The sequence below is a fragment of the Sminthopsis crassicaudata genome, chromosome 4, assembly GCF_048593235.1.
Source record: "Sminthopsis crassicaudata isolate SCR6 chromosome 4, ASM4859323v1, whole genome shotgun sequence".
Lineage (NCBI taxonomy): Eukaryota > Metazoa > Chordata > Mammalia > Dasyuromorphia > Dasyuridae > Sminthopsis > Sminthopsis crassicaudata.
In genome coordinates, this window is record NC_133620.1 from 31,221,189 (window position 1) to 31,238,875 (window position 17,687).

The 17,687-nt window shown below is 37.8% G+C and overlaps 1 protein-coding gene across 10 annotated transcripts in view; it reads left to right on the forward strand.

Moving 5' to 3' along the window:
* Nucleotides 1-17,687, forward strand: part of EVI5 (ecotropic viral integration site 5) — a 214,584-nt gene that overhangs the window by 64,477 nt on the left and 132,420 nt on the right. For 8 of the 10 annotated variants that reach the window (XR_012481898.1, XM_074266231.1, XM_074266227.1 and 5 more), the window contains one exon: nt 13,135-13,364. Coding sequence is in view for 9 of the 10 variants with exons in the window: in XM_074266227.1 (XP_074122328.1) it covers nt 13,135-13,364 (230 nt within the window). In the remaining variant the exon portion in view is untranslated. Of the gene's footprint in view, nt 1-8,398; nt 8,546-8,647; nt 8,825-13,134; nt 13,365-17,687 lie in introns of those variants that run through there. The other 2 variants (XM_074266228.1, XM_074266226.1) reach the window with 2 other exon arrangements.

Here is a 17,687-nt window from a genome sequence, read left to right on the forward strand (position 1 = left end):
TCCCGAGGTGTGAGTTTGTGAGTTCCAGTCAGGAAGGGATCTTCCAAGAGGCAGAAAAGGTGGAACCAAGCATTTTTGCATCAACTGATTTGTTCCAGCCCAGAGGAGTACAGTGTAGGGGGAAATGAAAGAGAGGGGCCACATAGGAAGCTTGAAAGGCCTGGCTTCCTGCCTCAGCCTTTCCTGCCTTCTCCATACTCTTTGAAACAGTGGGATTGGCCTGCTCTTGGCTGAGCCTTTTCACCCAAGTCCCTCACCCCTAGAAGGCTCCTACTGTCTTCCCTGGCTTCCTTCTGGATTCAGCTATGTCTTAATTTTTCTAAGAAGCCTTTCCTGGTCGTTTTTAATTTCAGTGTCTTTTTTTGGCAACTACCCCAGCCGAATCCTGTCTTGATCATACGCAGTTGTTTGCATGTTCCCTTCCCTCACCCATTAGATAAACTAATGCTTAGTTCTATTAGTTCATTATAACTAATGAACTAAAACTGCATATTAGGTAGTGAGATCCTTGAGAGCAGAGGCTGTTTGCTTTTTGGCTGTGGATCCCCAGCCCTTACTCCAGTGGCTAGCACATGAGTAGATGTGTAATAAATACCAGTTGACTTGACTTGACAGGTGAGCTGCTTAGTGTTTTGCTTTTTAAATTTATAACTAGTATCTAAGTATTGTTTATTCCAATTACATGGAATGAAAGCTATCAAGAAAACATTTCCCCTGCGATTGGAAAGATCTCTTGAACACAAAGAATGTTTTTTCTTGACCATGTCTCAGTTACATATCTGTAGAATATTGAGGTGTTTTTTTCTTCTTAAAAACATTTTTTATAGGTATAATTGACTTTTATTTCGGAGTGCATCCCATGTAAGACAGATAAAACAAGTTTTAACAAAAGTAACCAAACATCTAAGAATTAACCTTGCCTATGATATTCCATACCCATAGTTCCTCACCTCTGCTCATAGTTCTTATTTGGGGCCAAAGTTAGTCATAATTTCATAGCATCAGCTTTAATTAATTTATTGTTTTTTCTTTAAATTTTCTTATGTGAAACTTTTTCAATATGTTTTTCAGTTATATGCTAAAACAATTATTTAAACACTTATTTTTGCTTTTTTTCCTCCCAGAATTTCAAATCTAGTATTTAATTGGGAATATTTGTTCCCCCTCCCCCCCTAGCTTTTTAAGTTGGATGCCCAATTAATTGATTTTATCTTTCTTTATTTTATTTATGTAAGCATCTAGATATAAAATTTCCTTTAAGAACTGCTTTGGCTGCATTTGATTGTAAGGTTTTTATGCTCTCAATATACCGTCACTTTTTGTGTAGGTGCTACATACCACTGGGGGGGAAAAAAGCATTTTTCTTTCTATCTTTAGTCAGTTTTTTCTAAAGGCCTTTCATATCTACCTTTTCTAAAATTCTATTCATCTCTTTAACTGCTTTCTTGTTTATTTTGTGGTTAGATTTATCTAGTCCTGATAGAGGGAGGTTGAGATCCCCTATTAGTATAGTTTTGCTTTTTATTTCTCTTTGCAACTCACAGTTCTCTTAGATTCTTCTCTAGGAATTTGGGTGGTATACCACTTCGTACATATATGTTTAGTATTGATAGTACTTCATTATCTCTTCATTATCCTTTAGCAAGATATACTTTTCCTTCTCTCTCTCTCTCTCTCTCTCTCTCTCTCTCTCTCTCTCTCTCTTCTCTCTCTCTTCTTTCTCTCTCTCTCTCTCTCTCTCAGGCAATTGGGGTTAAGTGACTTGCCCAAGATCACACAGCTAGGACGTGTTAAGTGAAGCCAGATTTTTAATTTAGGTCCTCCTGACTTCAGGGCTGATGCTTTTTTCACTGTGCCACTTGCTGCCCCTACATTTTAAAAACCATTTTTTCCCCTTCTCTTTTTACTTTCTTATGCTTCTCTTGAGTCTTGTATTTCAAGATCAAATTTTCTGTTTAGCTTTGGTCTTTTCCTCAAAAATGGTTGAAAATCCCCTATTTCACTGAATGTCCTTTTCCCCTGAAAAATAATTATTTTTACTAGGTAGTTGGTTCTTGGCTAAACAGTCCAAACTCCTTTGCCTTCCAGAATATCTTATTCCAGGCCTTTTGATCCTTTAAAGTAGAACCTGCTGGATCCTGGGTAAACCTGATTGTGACTTTTCAAAAATTGAATTGTTTCTTTATGTGTGTTTGCAGTATTTTTCCCTTGATCTAATAATTTTGGAATTTAGCTACAATATTCTTTGGAATTTTCATTTTGGGATCTCTTTCAGGAAGTGATCAGTGAATTTTTTCAGTGGCTATTATACCCTCTGGTTCTAGGATGTCAGTGCATTTTTTCCTTGATGATTTCTTGAAAGAGATTGTCTAGGTTCTTTTTTTCATCATGGTTTTCAGGTAGTTCAATATTTCTTAGATTGTCTCCAGTTAGTTATTTTTCCAATGAAATATTTTACATTTTCTCCATTTTTTTTTTTCCAGTTTGGAAGGTTTTGTTTGATTCTTGATATCTCATTGAGTCAGTCACTTACATTTGTCCAATTATAATTTTTAGTGAATGATTACCTTCAGTTAGCTTTGGCCAATTGTACTTTTAAAAGAGTTGTTTTGTTCATTGAGTTTTTTTTTTTTCCATTTTGCCAAATCTAGGGTTTTTTTTGTTTTGTTTTGCTTTTTGTTTTTTTCAAATCTAGTTTTTAAGTTTTGTTTCACAAAATGTGTTGTCTTTTTTTTTTTTTTTAAGGAATTGTTTTCTTCAATCAATTTCTATATTTCTTTTCCCAAACTTTTCTGCCAAGCTCTAATTTCTTTTCCCCATTTTTCTTTTAACTATAAATTTGTGTTACACACCAAATATTTGTGGGTTCTATCACTCCAAAATTTTTCTTTTCACTCTATTTTAAGATCCTTTTGGAACTCTTCCAAAAGAGTCTTTTGAGTTGGAGACCAGTTCATTTCACCCTTTGAGACTTTATCTGGAGGGGTTTTGCCTTTAGTGTCCTCTTCTGGGTTTGTGTTATGTTTATTTCCTATCTCCATAGTAGTTCTCTGTGATCAGAGCTCTTTTTGTTTTTATGTTCATTTTTAAAGAGTGCGGTCTGCTCCTAGGGCACAGGGGAGATTGCCCTGCCCTTCCTTTATAGGGTGATTGGTTCTTCATGTTGGGCTGGTATGGTGGTGCTAGATGGGTCTGGTTAAGTCCCGCTTGTTATGCTGGGGTTCACAGGTTCACTGTTTGCCTTCTGTAGTTGAACTGGAGGTCTCATAGTTGGTAGGCTGATGCACTGGCCTTCTGGACCAGGACAGACTAGCCAATGCTGCTGTATTTGGCCAAGAGCCTTCCATTAGATCCCCTACTCCAGACCTCTCCACCCTGGGCCTCCCTGCACTGAGTCTGCTCTGGGCTGTGATCCATCTTGCCCAGTTGAGATAGAGCTTTCCATAAATCCTTCCAAGATGTCCTCTGCTAGAAATTTGTTACACACCAAATATTTGTGGGTTCTGTCACTCAAAAATCCATTCCGAGTCTTGATCGAGTGTTGATTCCGAGGAAAGCTAGGAAGAGCTCAGGCAAAGTCCTGTCTACTCTCCTCCATCTTGGTTCCACCTCCCAAAATGTCACCCCACAACAATCCTGGAATTGGGAAACCAGAAGGCCCAGAGAATCCTATTGTTTAGTTTTTAACAATGTATTGCTATAACTGGCTGTTTTCTCCTTTTCTCTGTATATTATATCTGTGTCCTGTTTTGTCTCAGCCCTTATGGGTTTTTTGTGTGTTTTTCTGCTTCATTTATTCAAGCAGGCTGGTTCTATTGGACTGTTCCTTGATTTCCTTCATGGGGGGTGGGGAGTATCAGGCATTCCCCCTCTACCACAACTTGTATGGGTATTCAGGTCCTCCTGACTCCCAGGATGTCTCTGTACACATTCTGCCGTGTTGTTTCACATTGAAGCATCAAGTCATTTCTTCTTGTTGTGACTACCTTTTTTTTTGGTTGTGATTGGTTGTATTTGCCTCAGATACCTCAGACCGGTAGGCCATGTACTTACTAGCCACTGTAATTCCCTACCCACGAGTCTCTTCACCCACAGCCAGGTGCCTTGTCTTTTCCCTCCCCTTCTCCCCCCCCAGCTTCCAAACCATGATATACCTAAACCTAACACTTTCATTGCTTCTGGGAGTACCTTCCACATTTGTACACAGTGCTTGGTGTATAGTAAACCTGAATAACCCTGGCTTTCTCACTCTTTTTTCTTTCTTCCCTCCCTTCCTCCCTTCCTCCTTTTTTCTCTTCTTTCAGTTCTTTCCTCCCTTCCTTTCCCCTGATAACCACCCTTGAAATGACAGTAGGAAATAAGACATTGGTAAGAGAGGGTAGAACTGGATAAATAGACAGGAGAGTCGTTTGCCATAGAGATGATACTCAAATCCGGGGGAACTGATAAGATCACCAAGAAAAATAATATAGGAGGAGAGAAAGTTTAGAAAAGAGCACTGGTAGACCCCCATTTGGATGACATGATCTAGGAGGTGAAGCATGAGAGTTTTGCCTTAAAAAACAGAGAGAAAAACATTAGGATCAGGAAGAAGATGGTGATTGACAATGGCAGACTCTTTAGAGGTCAAGAAGGATGAGAATTGAGAAAAGGTCATTAGATTGGGTAATTAAGGATCATCAGTAACTGTGGAAAGAGCAATTTCAGTTGAATAATGAGATCTGAAGCTAGATTGTAGAGAGATTAAAAAAAAAAAAAAAAAAAGGTGAGGAAGAGGAATCTAATGAAGACCCAATTCTCAAGGAATTTTAGCCACAAAAGGGAAGTTTGGTGTTTGGCCTTAAGAAGTAGAACTGAAGTTAGAATTTAGTTGTTTGTCTTTAATGATAATTTCATTTTTAGGTTCCTTCAACTGCTCAAGTTGTTAGACTTTGAATTATGAAATAATTTTGTTAAAAGAACAAAATTAATTGGAGGAACAAGATTAATTGGGAAGGGACCCCACATCTGCAAATAGCTATTCATTTCTGTTAAAATAGGCATTTCATTTTATTGTGATATTATTCCATACTTAATTTCAGAATCTTCTAATGCTGTTTACAAAGTAGTCTTGCTATGAAGGGCTGAGACTTCTCAATTGTTATAAGTATTTGCCTCTTATTTCTTATTCCTGAACAACGTTTTTACTGGGCAAAGATTAATTTGACATAGAAAACTATTCTTCAGTCTTTTCATAAATCTATGTTCTATCTCTACACTTACATTGTTTGTAGTAGGCCCTTGGAGGACAAAAATATATTTTGTAATATTTAAAAACAATATAAAAATAAGATCCTTTTTTACAAATAATTTATTTCTTTTGTTTCTTCCATTGTGTACAACTATAGCAACTCAGGACAATTGTCAATAAATATCTTTCACTTATTACAAATATTAAATATTTCCTTTGTTATCTCTCCCCTCTTCCTTTTTATTATCTTCCTATATATGAATATTTGAAAGAATTTAGGGGAAGATGGGATTGCTGAAGAGGGTATTGAATTTGTGATTCATTTATTTAGAAACCTTTTTTACTTGAATGAATGTTTGTATAGGAACATGTATATGTCTATCTATCTATACCTACCCTTACACAAAACTTATCTACAGGGATTTTGTGACCTGTTCAGATCCCTGATTGGTAAGAAGCTATGCTTCTTTGAAGGTGTGCTATTTGATGACTACATCAAAAAACAATATATATTCAATTCTATTTTCTCCTAAAGTTTTGTTTTTTTAATCTGGTCTCAGGAACAGCAGAGAATAAAAGAAAATGGGAAAGAAGCATAGAAAGTAGATTAGTTTTGAAAGTGATGAGTAGTACTTAATGTGTGTGTGTGTGTGTGTGTGTGTGTTTATATATATTTATATTTAAGAAAAGTAAACAGTGTAACAGGTAAATTCCTGATTATAATGAATCTTCTTTTTATATTGTGCTGTGGACATGGAAATATTCCTATTTTTGTCTTTATAAAAGTTCAAAATGAATCAAATATTTCCTAAAAATTTGGTCCAGGAATAGATTAAGTAAGTTAAAATGTGAAATAATTTTACTGTCGGTCTTCAGAATTTGTGTCATCAATCTGTAAAACTCTATGAATTGCCTCCTGTATTCAGAGCACTCTGCCATTCTCTAAGGGATATATAAAATTTATCTAGACCACTGTCCTCATGAGTCTTACACTTTAATGGGAGAACAAGGCTAACAGTAGTCATGTATGCAAGAGTGTGCACATAATATAAACATATGGAGAATTGCAAAAGGAAATCCTCTGAGATCTCTTGTGTGCCATAGTTACTGCCAGTGTCTATTGTGTTAGAAAGGGATTCAGGGATGCTTCCTCTATGAGTTGGATTATAAAGAGTGGATAGGAATTCTGTAGACTAAGAGAAAAATGTCAGCTTAGGACTCAGAATAAGCAAAGTCAGGAACGTGACAGAGTTCAAAGCATATTTTAGAGGTACTGAGTAGTCCAGTCTGTAGTTAGACTATAGGGTTGGAATGACAACTTTTAGTAGATGTCTAAATTCAGACAACTTTTTACTTTGGAACACAAAAAGCTTTACATTATGGGGCTGATTGAAAGTTAACAGAGAGAAGGGAGTTCACTACTTATTCACTTTCAAAAGCGATTTGATTTTGTAGAATAAAAAGTTGCTTTAAAGACTTCTGATAAGTGTTTCCCATGTACATGTTAATAAGGTTTTTTTGAAAGATTAAATAATTTTATTAACCAAATTAGTCTTAAACAGGGAAATGCATTAGCCACAACAGTGAAATTAAAAATCTTTCATTTTAAAGTAAGTTCTTCAAGACATCAGGGGTTTTTCTTGACATATTGTGCACCTTCCCATGTCTGTTGTGTTTCTAACCTTATTAAACACTTTTTTGGGGGGTGGGGCAATTTTTTACAAGTTCATACTATTAAGTAATGTGTGCTCATTAAAATTTTTCTCATTCAGGGAACTTGAATTCTCTTGCTATTGTATAGCACAGTTATAATATTTATTGGCCGTAGGTGAATAAATGAATCATATTTTTAATTTCTCAAGATCTCCAGTAGAAAAGAATTCTCACCAGATAGACCTAAATGGGTTCTTTGCTTTAAACATAAACAAAACAAATAACTATTTCAAATCCTCTGTAGAGTCCCAAGAAATTTATCTTTGGTCAGGATTTTGCACAAAACTTGTATTTTATTAAATTTGCTGGATGATGGTCTGGGAAAGAGGTTTGACTAAGATGCAGTTTTCCCTGCCCCTAGACGGCAAATGTCTGCAGGAGTGGATTGTGTGCTGATTCCCTGATTAAAGCCTATTCCTGTTAGCCTGGTGCCACCTTTGGGCCTTTGGGCCTTCACCTGTAGGGCTACTCCCTCTAGTGGTGGAGATGGCAATTTCACCTGCCATCATAAGTCCTCCAGAGATCTAGGTGCCTCCTGCTGGTTTCCTTTTCTTGGTAATGTCAGAGCCTGCCTATCCAGTAAGGACTTTATGATTGTCCCTAGTTTTTGCTATCTGACTGATTCCCCTTTTAGGTCATAGTGCTTTAAATTATACTTTGTACGCCCATTCTGACATACAAATTCTTGTTAACCTGCTACAATTTCCCTTTGCCTGCCATATGTCTTTCCATTTTTGTTTGGGTTATTTATACCTTTAATTCTTCTGAGAGGATGTGGGATTGCCTTGCCTGCATAGGATGTCCTGAGAAACCACTCCTTCATGTTTGCTACTTGTTCCTGCTACTTATAACTCTACAGGGTTACCTTGCCAGAACTTGCTGCTCTTACATTCTGTTGAATTCTTCATTCCCTTTTCACTCTTTTCACCCCACCTCCTCATATTCCCACTGCACTCCCCCCTACCCAGATGAGAACCTTGCTTTACATCTTATTAAAAATTGGGACCCATTCTCTCTAAGCTCCCTCTTCTCTCCTGTTCTTCCTCTCAGATCACTCTATCTCAAATAAACAGGTGGCCATTCTCCTTGACAGGCAAACTTTTACAAGTCAAAGTGACCCTAGTCCATCCTTTTCCAGAAGATAGTCCCCTTTATCATTCCTATACTTTAATTAATCTTCTATTGCTTCCCATCTTCTGGCTGCTGCTTTACTGCTCTAAAACATGCCCTTGTCTCCCCCGTACTAGAAAACCACTTCATTCATTTATCTCTGATATCTGCCATCCTACATCTTTCCTTTCTTGTGGCTTAAAACTCTGAAAAGGCTGGATACAGTAGTCTCTTCCTTTCCTTATCTCCCTCTCCCTTTCCCACTCCTTTTGCCCCTCCCCCTCCCTCTTTCTCTTCCCTTCCCTTCCTATCTCCCTCTCCTTCTCCATTCACTCCCCCCTCCCCCCCTCCATCTCCCACAGGGGAGTTGGAGGGCTTTGTAATGGTTAGCCTAAGTGTCTAGTATCTGATCCTTAGCTCTTTGTAAGCTCAGAAATTCTTTTTGTCAGTAGTCTACTAAGAAAGGATCAAAATCTGAGGAAGTGATTCATGGTAATCAAACTCACAGTACCAGCTGATATATAATAGCATGCCGATTTATAATTTACTTGGTGTTTGACATATCTGCCCAGCCTCTACAGCTAACAATTCGGGGGGAAATCATTACAGATCAGGGGCCCGCTTTCCTCATCACCATCAAAAACAACTGCTAACTGCCAGCAACAGTCAGATAGACACAGGAGTGCTGGGAAGGGAATGGCAGCATCCCCAGACTACCAATCCAGCTTCCAGCCCAACCCTCACAGATATCCATGGGAGCATCTCCTGTGGGTAAGGAGCCATCCATGCTCACCAACTGCCAACCAACTGTCATCCCCGGGGCAGGCAGGCCATCCTGGCCCAAGGAGCTGGGCACCCGGGGCGGGACAGGAGGCCGCCTGGGCCCCAGAGTTCAGGCATTTGCCCTCACACCCCAGGAACCCTGGGAGGAGCAGTGCTTCCTGCCCGAAGCCATTCCCTCAGGGAGATGCAGCCTGGCAAGTGCCCTGCAGTGGGGCTGAAGACCCTTACAGGACGGTTCTTGTCACCCAAGCCTTTGGCCCCATCAAGTGGCTCAGTGTCAGAAACTGGCACATTTTGTCGGTGAAAGTGACACTCAAGAAGCATGACCATCCGCTTTGTCTTTGTGTCCTAAAACCTGGGGATGCAGGATGTCTCCCCCATTAGAATGTAAGCTCCTGGGGCAGCTAGGTGGCGCTGTGGATAATGCCCCAACCTTGAAGTCAGGAGGACCTGAGTTCAAATGTGGCCTCAGACACTTAACACTTCCTATCTGTGTGACCTTGGGCAAGTCACTTAACCCCAATTGCCTCAGAAAGAAAGGAAAAAAAAAAAAAGAAAGGAAGGAAGGAAGAATGTAAGCTCTTGGGGCAGGGATTTGTATTCTCAGTCCTTAGCTCACAGCTGGCACATAGTGTGTGTGAGACCGATGGTTATTGTCCAGATGCCTGGGAATTCGGTTCTGGGTAGACTTTGAACATTGAAAAAGTTGAGCTGGTGCTGCCCATCATTCCATAAGTGCTCAGGGCTTCCACTAGAGCAGTAGAAATCTCTTATAAGGCCCAGAGGGACTAGTGCAGAGACTGGTGCTAGAATTCCTTGCTCTCTTTGTTCTCTATTTTCAGTGCTTTTCATGGGGATAACCACTCACCACAGCCAGAGTCTTTCTGGGGAGTTTTAGGTATTTTTTTTTTTAATTTAAATTTTTGTTATGCAAAAATTTTAGGCGCTGTTATACATACATACATACACACACTCAAAAAGATTAAACAACTCAAGTATGCCCCACATTTGAAGTCCTAATTTTATATTTAAATTATAATGATTGCTATTACATTGGCTTTTTTTGTGTGACTAAAATGACTTTTTTACAATTTGCTTAACATTTATTTTATGCATTATCATTCTGAGTATGATAGACAGCTCGGTATGGATAAATGTCAGCAGACAAACTGTTTTCATGCCATCGTTGTAAGAGTTGAAAGAGGAATGTAAAAAAAAAAAAAAAAGTTAGGGATAAGGAAAGGGTTTGGAGGAGGAAATCAGCCAATAGAGTACTAAAAGTGATTTGTAATTCAGCCCTTTTTCGCTTCTGAGATTTTAAAGGTTAAGATATCTTATTGAAGAAAGCAACCAAATGTTACAAATTCACTTAGGAAAGTATAATGTAAAGATGAGTTATTCTTGACTTCATTTATTCCATATGTAGGCTGAATCCCATTTCACAAACTTGAAAGGCAGTCAGAATTGCAACTGGGTATTCAAACCATGGTTAAATGGAAGTCACTTGATATATATTAAAAGGCACTTGTACTAAAGGAGTATGTTGGAATTTTTTTGGTTTGTTTATGTAAAGCAGATACTAGATGCAATGGAAATGTATTCAGAAATTTGTATGTAGAAATTGGAGAAATTCAGAAATTTGGAGTAGAGACAACTCAGTGACTACATTTGAAATCATGTGGCCTGGGATGAGTAAATCTCTCTGATGGAACTTTTCTCCATAAGTGATACAAGATTACTTAAAAATCATTACTTGCTCCTAGTCCATTCAGGCTCTGGCCCAGACAATCCCCTGTGATTGGTGGTCTTTGAAAACAAAGGCCCAACAGGAGCCAGCTACAGTCTTGTCCATTGGGTTCTTTTCCTCCTCTCAAGGTCTTGGAGGAGCTGTTTTCTAACCACCTATCCAAATATCGGTCTGTCTGTCCATCCCTGACCTCAGATAGTCCATAGGCCTCAGATTCATGCTGTCTTTCCACATTCAAGGCTGTGTGTGTTAAGCTGGGCCTTAACTTTTTTTCTCATTTTGTGAATTTAGAGGGTATGGGTTTTTTTAAACTTTAGCTTTCATCCCAGATCTACTTCAGGATTTGTAGACAAGGGATGTGATTTGGGGGTCTAGGCAACAGTTCTTCCTGCACATGGTGTCAGTGGTGGGTAAGGTTTAGGAGGGAACAAAGGGCTTGAGCAGAGTAGAGGGCCCAGAGTATTTGGGAACACATTGACGTACCTGGGCTGCGTCCAAGGGAATGTGGAGCCTCCGTGCCGAAAGCTTCTTTCAGAGCTCAGCTCAAAGACTGCCTCTCACTCTGGCAGCTTCCCCTCTGAGATTACCTGCCATCCACTCAGTGTATTTACCTCTAGGACCTATTTACTTAAGTTGTTTCTCCCACTGGCAGCTCTTTGGAAGCAGGAATGGTTTCTACTTTTTTTGCTTTGCCCTGCACTTAAACATTTATTAAGTTCCTACTGTGTGTACTTAAGTGTTAGGGATGTAAAAAAGGAAAAGGACAATCCTTGCAGGCTCTGTCACAGGGAAAGCATTTAATAACTGTCGATTGTCTCACTACTTAGCTTTTTAAGAAAGAGGATTGAAGATGGAGAGATGAATGGGAGAGCACCAGCTTTTTTCAGAATACTCTGGTTATGTGTGTGTTACCAGTCTAAAGAAAGCTGATAAGTAATTCAATAATTACCCTTGATTTTCCCCAGAGGATTTTTAATCTCCTAAAGCAGCCTAGGCACTTCAGTCTGTGCTTACTGTAAGAAAAATGTGTGTGTTAGGGTTGGGGGGCACTGTGGTTTTACAGATGTGGATGGGTGTGCATAGTTAGGAAGATATGTGGTAATGATGGGTGGATGTATCTATGAGATGTGTACTGTGCCTTTTAATATTGGATATGTAATTAAAGTCATAGCTCCTGTAGACTTGTATAAACATATAATGTTTATGTAAAACATGTAAAGCTACCAAAAGGATATCTTTTGCTAATCAGTTACTAAATGGACACTAACTTGTGAATGCTTACTTGATATATATAAGTTTTTCCATCACAGAATTTGTGTATGTGTATATACCACACACACACCCCTCAATTATTCAAGATGAATGTGTTCTGCATTCGAAGACTTAGACGTAGAATTTTGAAATTCTGGAAGGGACTCTGTCATCTAGTCCACCAGCCTACCTAATGTGGATACCTTTTTATAAATTCTCTGAAAAAGAATTGTCCACCTTTCTCCATCTCTTTCACCACCATTTGTCCACCTCTTTCACTGCTGGGCAGATGGGCTAGCTCACTTTCAGACAGCTTGACTTGTTAAAAAATCCTTTCCTATATTAAACAGAATTGTATCTTCCTTTAACTATGTAGTCTAAGTCCTGCCCTTTATAACTATAAAAATTAGAGTCAGGAAAACTTGAGTCCAGGTTTACCCTCAGATACTCAGTAGCTGTGTGACTTGTCAAATTACTGACTCTCAACCATAATTTCCTCCTCTGTAAAATGGGAATAACAACAGCACGTCCCTCCTAGGGCTACTGTGAAGGTAAAATAAGATAATATCTGTAAAGTGTTTTGCAAACCTTAGAGTATTCTTTAAATGCTAGCTATCAATATTATAAAATAAATCTTTGTGATATCATTTTAGATATTTGAAGTTAGCCATCATAGCCCTAGTAAATCTGGTATTTTCCAGTACTGGCTATTTTAATCAGATACCATCTAACATAGCTTGATAATCTGGTTTGTTCTTTTTTGTTAATTGTATTCCTCTTAGTTTTGGTATCCTTTAGCAACATGTACTTTTCTTCCTTCTCTCTCTCTCTCTCTCTCTCCATTAAACTTATACTACTAGCACTAATTTTAAAATGAATTCTCACATCTCTAAAAGGAATAACAAACTTTTAAAATTTTGATTTCTTCCCCCCTTCCCAGGCAGTTGGGGTTAAGTGACTTGCCCAGGGTCACACAGCTAGGAAATGTTAAGTGTCTGAGACCATATTAGAACTCAGGTCCTCTTGACTTCAGGACTGGTGCTCTATCCACTGCGCCACCTAGCTGCCCTAAAATAATTTTTTTTTTAAAATAGAGAGCTAGATGTTGTAAAGGCATTTGTCAAAACATTTTACCTTTGTTATCTTTATCAAGAAAATGCCTATTTTCATTGATGGTATCAGAAAAAAAACCTTAGAAACATCATATCCTTGTAAAAATACAGTAGAATGGAAATTTGTCTACAAATTCTTTATGTATATTATCTATATATAAATCCATATATGTATGTTTGTTCAACAGGTGGCGACAGACAAGGTTGCAGGAAAGCTGAGTTCTACTCTCACATGGGTAAAGAACACAGTCTCGCAAACAGTCAGTCAAATGGCCAGCCAGGTGGCAAGTCCAGCTGCTTCTTTACATACCACATCCTCCTCTACCACGCTGTCCACACCAGCTATTTCACCATCCTCTCCATCCCAGCTGAGTCCAGACGACTTAGAACTCCTGGCTAAACTGGAGGAACAGAACAGGTGAGTGGAATTGCTTAGTTTTCTTTTATCCTTGAAAAAGCAAGAAATCCTGATAGATCCATTGTTTAATTGTAGCATTTGAGTTTCAACAGAAAGGGCTTATTACCAGTGTTTTAAAACCTAAGAAGCAATAATTAGCTGAAATGCTTTTTTAAACATACCATATAATAAGTATAAAAAATAAAAATAGGTAATTTTCTTGTTATTAAAGCTACTTTTGTTTGCTCAAAACTTATAAAAGGCCTGGGTTGGAAAATCAGAAAAATCTTTGTTCTAGGAAATTGGGATGATTTACATCATGTTTTATTTTATTTTTTTTTTATTTTTGTTTATTATTATTATTATTATTATTATTATTATTGTTGTTGTTGTTGTTGTTGTTGTTGCCATGGCAATTGGGGTTAAGTGAATTGCCTAGGATCACACAGCTAGGAAGTGTTGAGTGTCTGGGGTCAGATTGAACTCAAGTCCTCCTGACTTCAGGGCTGGTGCTCTATCCACTTTTCTGCTTAGCTGCCTCTTTATATCATATTTTAGAATTTAGTACTTTAAAATATACAGTATTTTCTTGTGTATGCCTTTGAATTAAGTTAGTAAATTATATAAACCCATTTAAGATACTAGACAGTGTTCTTGGAAACTTGTTAAAGGTTCCCACATAATTTAATTTGAGCTCAGATTTGGAGGTTGGAGAAAGCAGTTTTTGCAAGTTTTTATTCTCTTGTGCAAGAATGGAGTAGAATCCTACATGTCTGTTTGACTCTAGAATTTTCTGTTGTATATGTAAAGCCAGATACTTACCCCAAGAGTCAAGTGGGACTTCTGAATCACATCTTTGTGCTGCCATTCAGCACTGTGGGGGCCCCCTGCTGACTAACTAGCTGTCAACAGGGAATCATTCCCATCTCTGCCCAGTGCAGTTGGTTAATGAAGACTGATTATATATTAATATATAATGATACTCATTATATATTAAAATTATAATGATAAAGTTTAACAAAATGCTCATTAATTTGGTTTTGAATTATTTTCCATTAGGAAGGCATGTGCAGGTTGAAAATTCAGAAATGAATATATTTCTCTTAAAATTGTAATGTGATCTTCGTGGCCTTGGACTGACTTTTAGATGAATTTATTCCTTCTTGTGGCCTTCATTAACTTCTCTGGTAACGACTGCTGAGTACCTTCCAGGATTTGAGGGCATTTTTAGATGCAACTTGACTGGCTATATAGCACAGTTTTCAAAAAGCAATCACATTCATTTCCACCGTCCTTCCTATTTCTCTGCATTTGGCAGTGTGTCTGGGAATATCTCGGTGATGGAGTATTGGACTCTTGATCACTTTGGATATTTCACCAAGCAGAACTATTCCATCATTGGTGGTGAGGTGGGGGGTATATCATGAGAGTTTGTGGTTTCACTGATGTAGGGAACTCTCAGGGAGAAAACTCCTCCAGTCCTGCAGAGTGGCCCCCAAGACTGAAGATCTTTCTCAGAACCCCGTGGATTAGAGACAGGCCTTAACAGAACAGTTTTCTGTCCCTGTTCTGTGTGGCTTTTCTATATATGCATTTGTAGGATGGGAGGCATTTTCTCATTCAAAAATGAAGGTTTTAAAAAGTGAACAGACACCTAATATTTGAGCAATAGTTTTGGTAAAGGAATATTCAGGATTGACTGGAGCTATTCCTCATTGGTCTGCACGTCTTTTTAAACTTAGCCTTCCAAAGAAGTTCCCCAGATTTGTCAGCCTAGTGTTATAAATAGTTCCTTTTAAAGAGTCAGTCCTCTGATCAATATTTCCCATTCTGCCCCTCCATCACTGTGCTTTATATGCAAAAATAAAACTCTAGAAAATTTAGATAAATATGGAATTTTGGAGCAACAAATAGGTCTTCGTCAGGTCTAGCCCAATAGACAAGCATAGAGAATGTTTTTTTTGCCCTGACAGATTTGTCAAGAATTCTAGCTAATGGAAATTTGATAAGAGAAACCTGATAATGATTTTTCTGGAGGTAAAAATAAGAAGGTATTTGCTTTGGTTCTGTGTTATTTGACAAAGAAAATTGCTGATTGTGCCATAGAAATACACATCGAAACTTTTTAAAGATTTTAGTTTTGTGTGTTTGTGGATTTTCTAAAAGTTCCTTTTTTAAAAAAAAATTATGCAAGATGAAATAGTCTGTAAAAAAGGAAAATCATAAGAAAGCTACACCCTGCATAACATTAACTTCTATCAGTATCATTTTGCAATAAACATTATTAATGTGTTTTAACCAAATCACATCTTAATGTGGAGCTTTCCTAGGATTTAAATAGAAAGCAGTGATCATAGCTAACACTTGAATGTCAGCAGTTTCAGTTCCTCTGAAGATCTTTCTGCCTACTATTGCTATAATTTTTACTAGTTTCCTTTTAAAAATGGTCTATATAGAACTGACTTTTCCTTCACAATGCATTGAGGGATAAATCTGTTTTTTTTACTTATGAAACAGTGAATTTCTATTATGTGCAACTTATGTTTCTTTCTTTCCCTTTTCTTTTCTTTTTTTTTTTGCGGGGAGTAGGCAGTTGGGAATAAGTGACTTGCCCAGGGTCACAGAGTTGGGAATTGTTAAGTGTCTGAGATCATATTTGCACTCTGTCCTCCTGACTCAAAGACTGGTGCTGTATCTACTTTACCATATAGTTACCCCATGTGCAGCTTATTTTTTAAACTGTGTAGATGATCAAAAGATGTGCCTATTGGTCATATCAGAAAATGTATACCTGAGTTCATACTTCTGGTTTCTTGTCTCTCTTGATAATAAGAGGGAAGCTTTTAATTCATAATCAGTCTTGTGTATCCATCAGAATTCTTGTCTTTCATCATTGTTTTTCTTTATAATGTGTGAATCATTATATAAATTGTTCTTCTGATCCTATTCAGTTCACTGTTGGTTTATACATGCCTTCCCAAGTTTCATTGATATCTCATTCAACATTGTGTACTTCAATAGAATACTTAAGTCATAACTTGTTCAGCTGTTCCCTATAGTTGAGAGGAACCTTCTTTGTTGCCAGTTCTTTGCTACAGCACAAAATACTACTTTACATGGTTATGACACAAAGCATATTGCTTTTCACTAGTAAGTACTTTTTCAATGTTTTATTCATTTTTCACTCATATTAGTTCTTTCCCTAGTTATTTTATATCTTTGGAGTATATGCTTAGTAGTGATATCTCTGGAGACTTTTGGGCTGTAGTTTCAAATTGCTTTTCAAAAAAATTGAACCACTTTATTGTTCTACCAACAGAGCATCAATGTGCTTGTCTAATAACAACCCTGCAGCATATATAATTTTCCCTTTTTTTGGTCATCTTTGTCAGTCTGATAAATGTCAGAATGGAATCTCAGTTGTTTTATTTTGCATTTCTATTAGTATTCCTGGTTTGGAACCTTTTTCATAGAGTTGCTGATAGCTTGCCTTCTGAGAAATGAGCCAAATTTTGAAGGAAATCAGGGAAGCCAGAGACGGAAGTGAAGAGGGATAACTGGCTCGGCTTGGAAACTGGCCAGTACTAGTGGACAGAGTTGGGAGAGAAGAATTTCCTATGAGGAAACATCCAGCTTGGGTGTGGGGAAGTGTCCTCGTCTAGGAAAAACAAAAGTTGGAAGGGGCAATGTTAGAAAGAGATGCAAATTCAAAAGAGGAATTGACATAGGAACTCATAAATAATAGGAAGTAACTAGGTATGAGTACATTCAGGACAATAAAGGATGGCCAGGGATACAGTATCAGCAATAGGGAGTTAGGTCTCAGTAAGAGAAAAAATGAAGGAAATGAGAAATGAAAGGTTTATTCAATATAGAGAAGGTATTCTAAAGAGAACAGTAGGAGAGGGAGGTAGATTTGGAGAGGATATTTAGAATAGAAGGTTGAAGGGAATGGAAAGCATCCTCTCAGAAAAGACCATAACAATGTTCATTTTCTAGTACTCGTCCAGCTCTGTTGTGTGTATGTGTGTATGTGTCTGCCTGTCTGTCTGTCTATCTATCTATATTTGGGACAGATGATATATCTGAACAGTGAACTGGGCCCAGAAAGTGAAGTGTAGGAGTGGGGGGGCTGAATTTGGAAATTTCAGAATTCTTTCACTGATCCCCAGTTTTCTGATTAAACAGCCATCTTTTTTTTTTCTTTTCTCAGTAGTATCTTATTTTTCCTAATACATATAAAGATAGTTTTCAGCATTTGTTTTTGTAAGATTTTGAGTTTCAAATTTTTCCCCCACTCTCCCTTACTTCTCCCCTCCCCAAGACAACAAACAATCTCATATA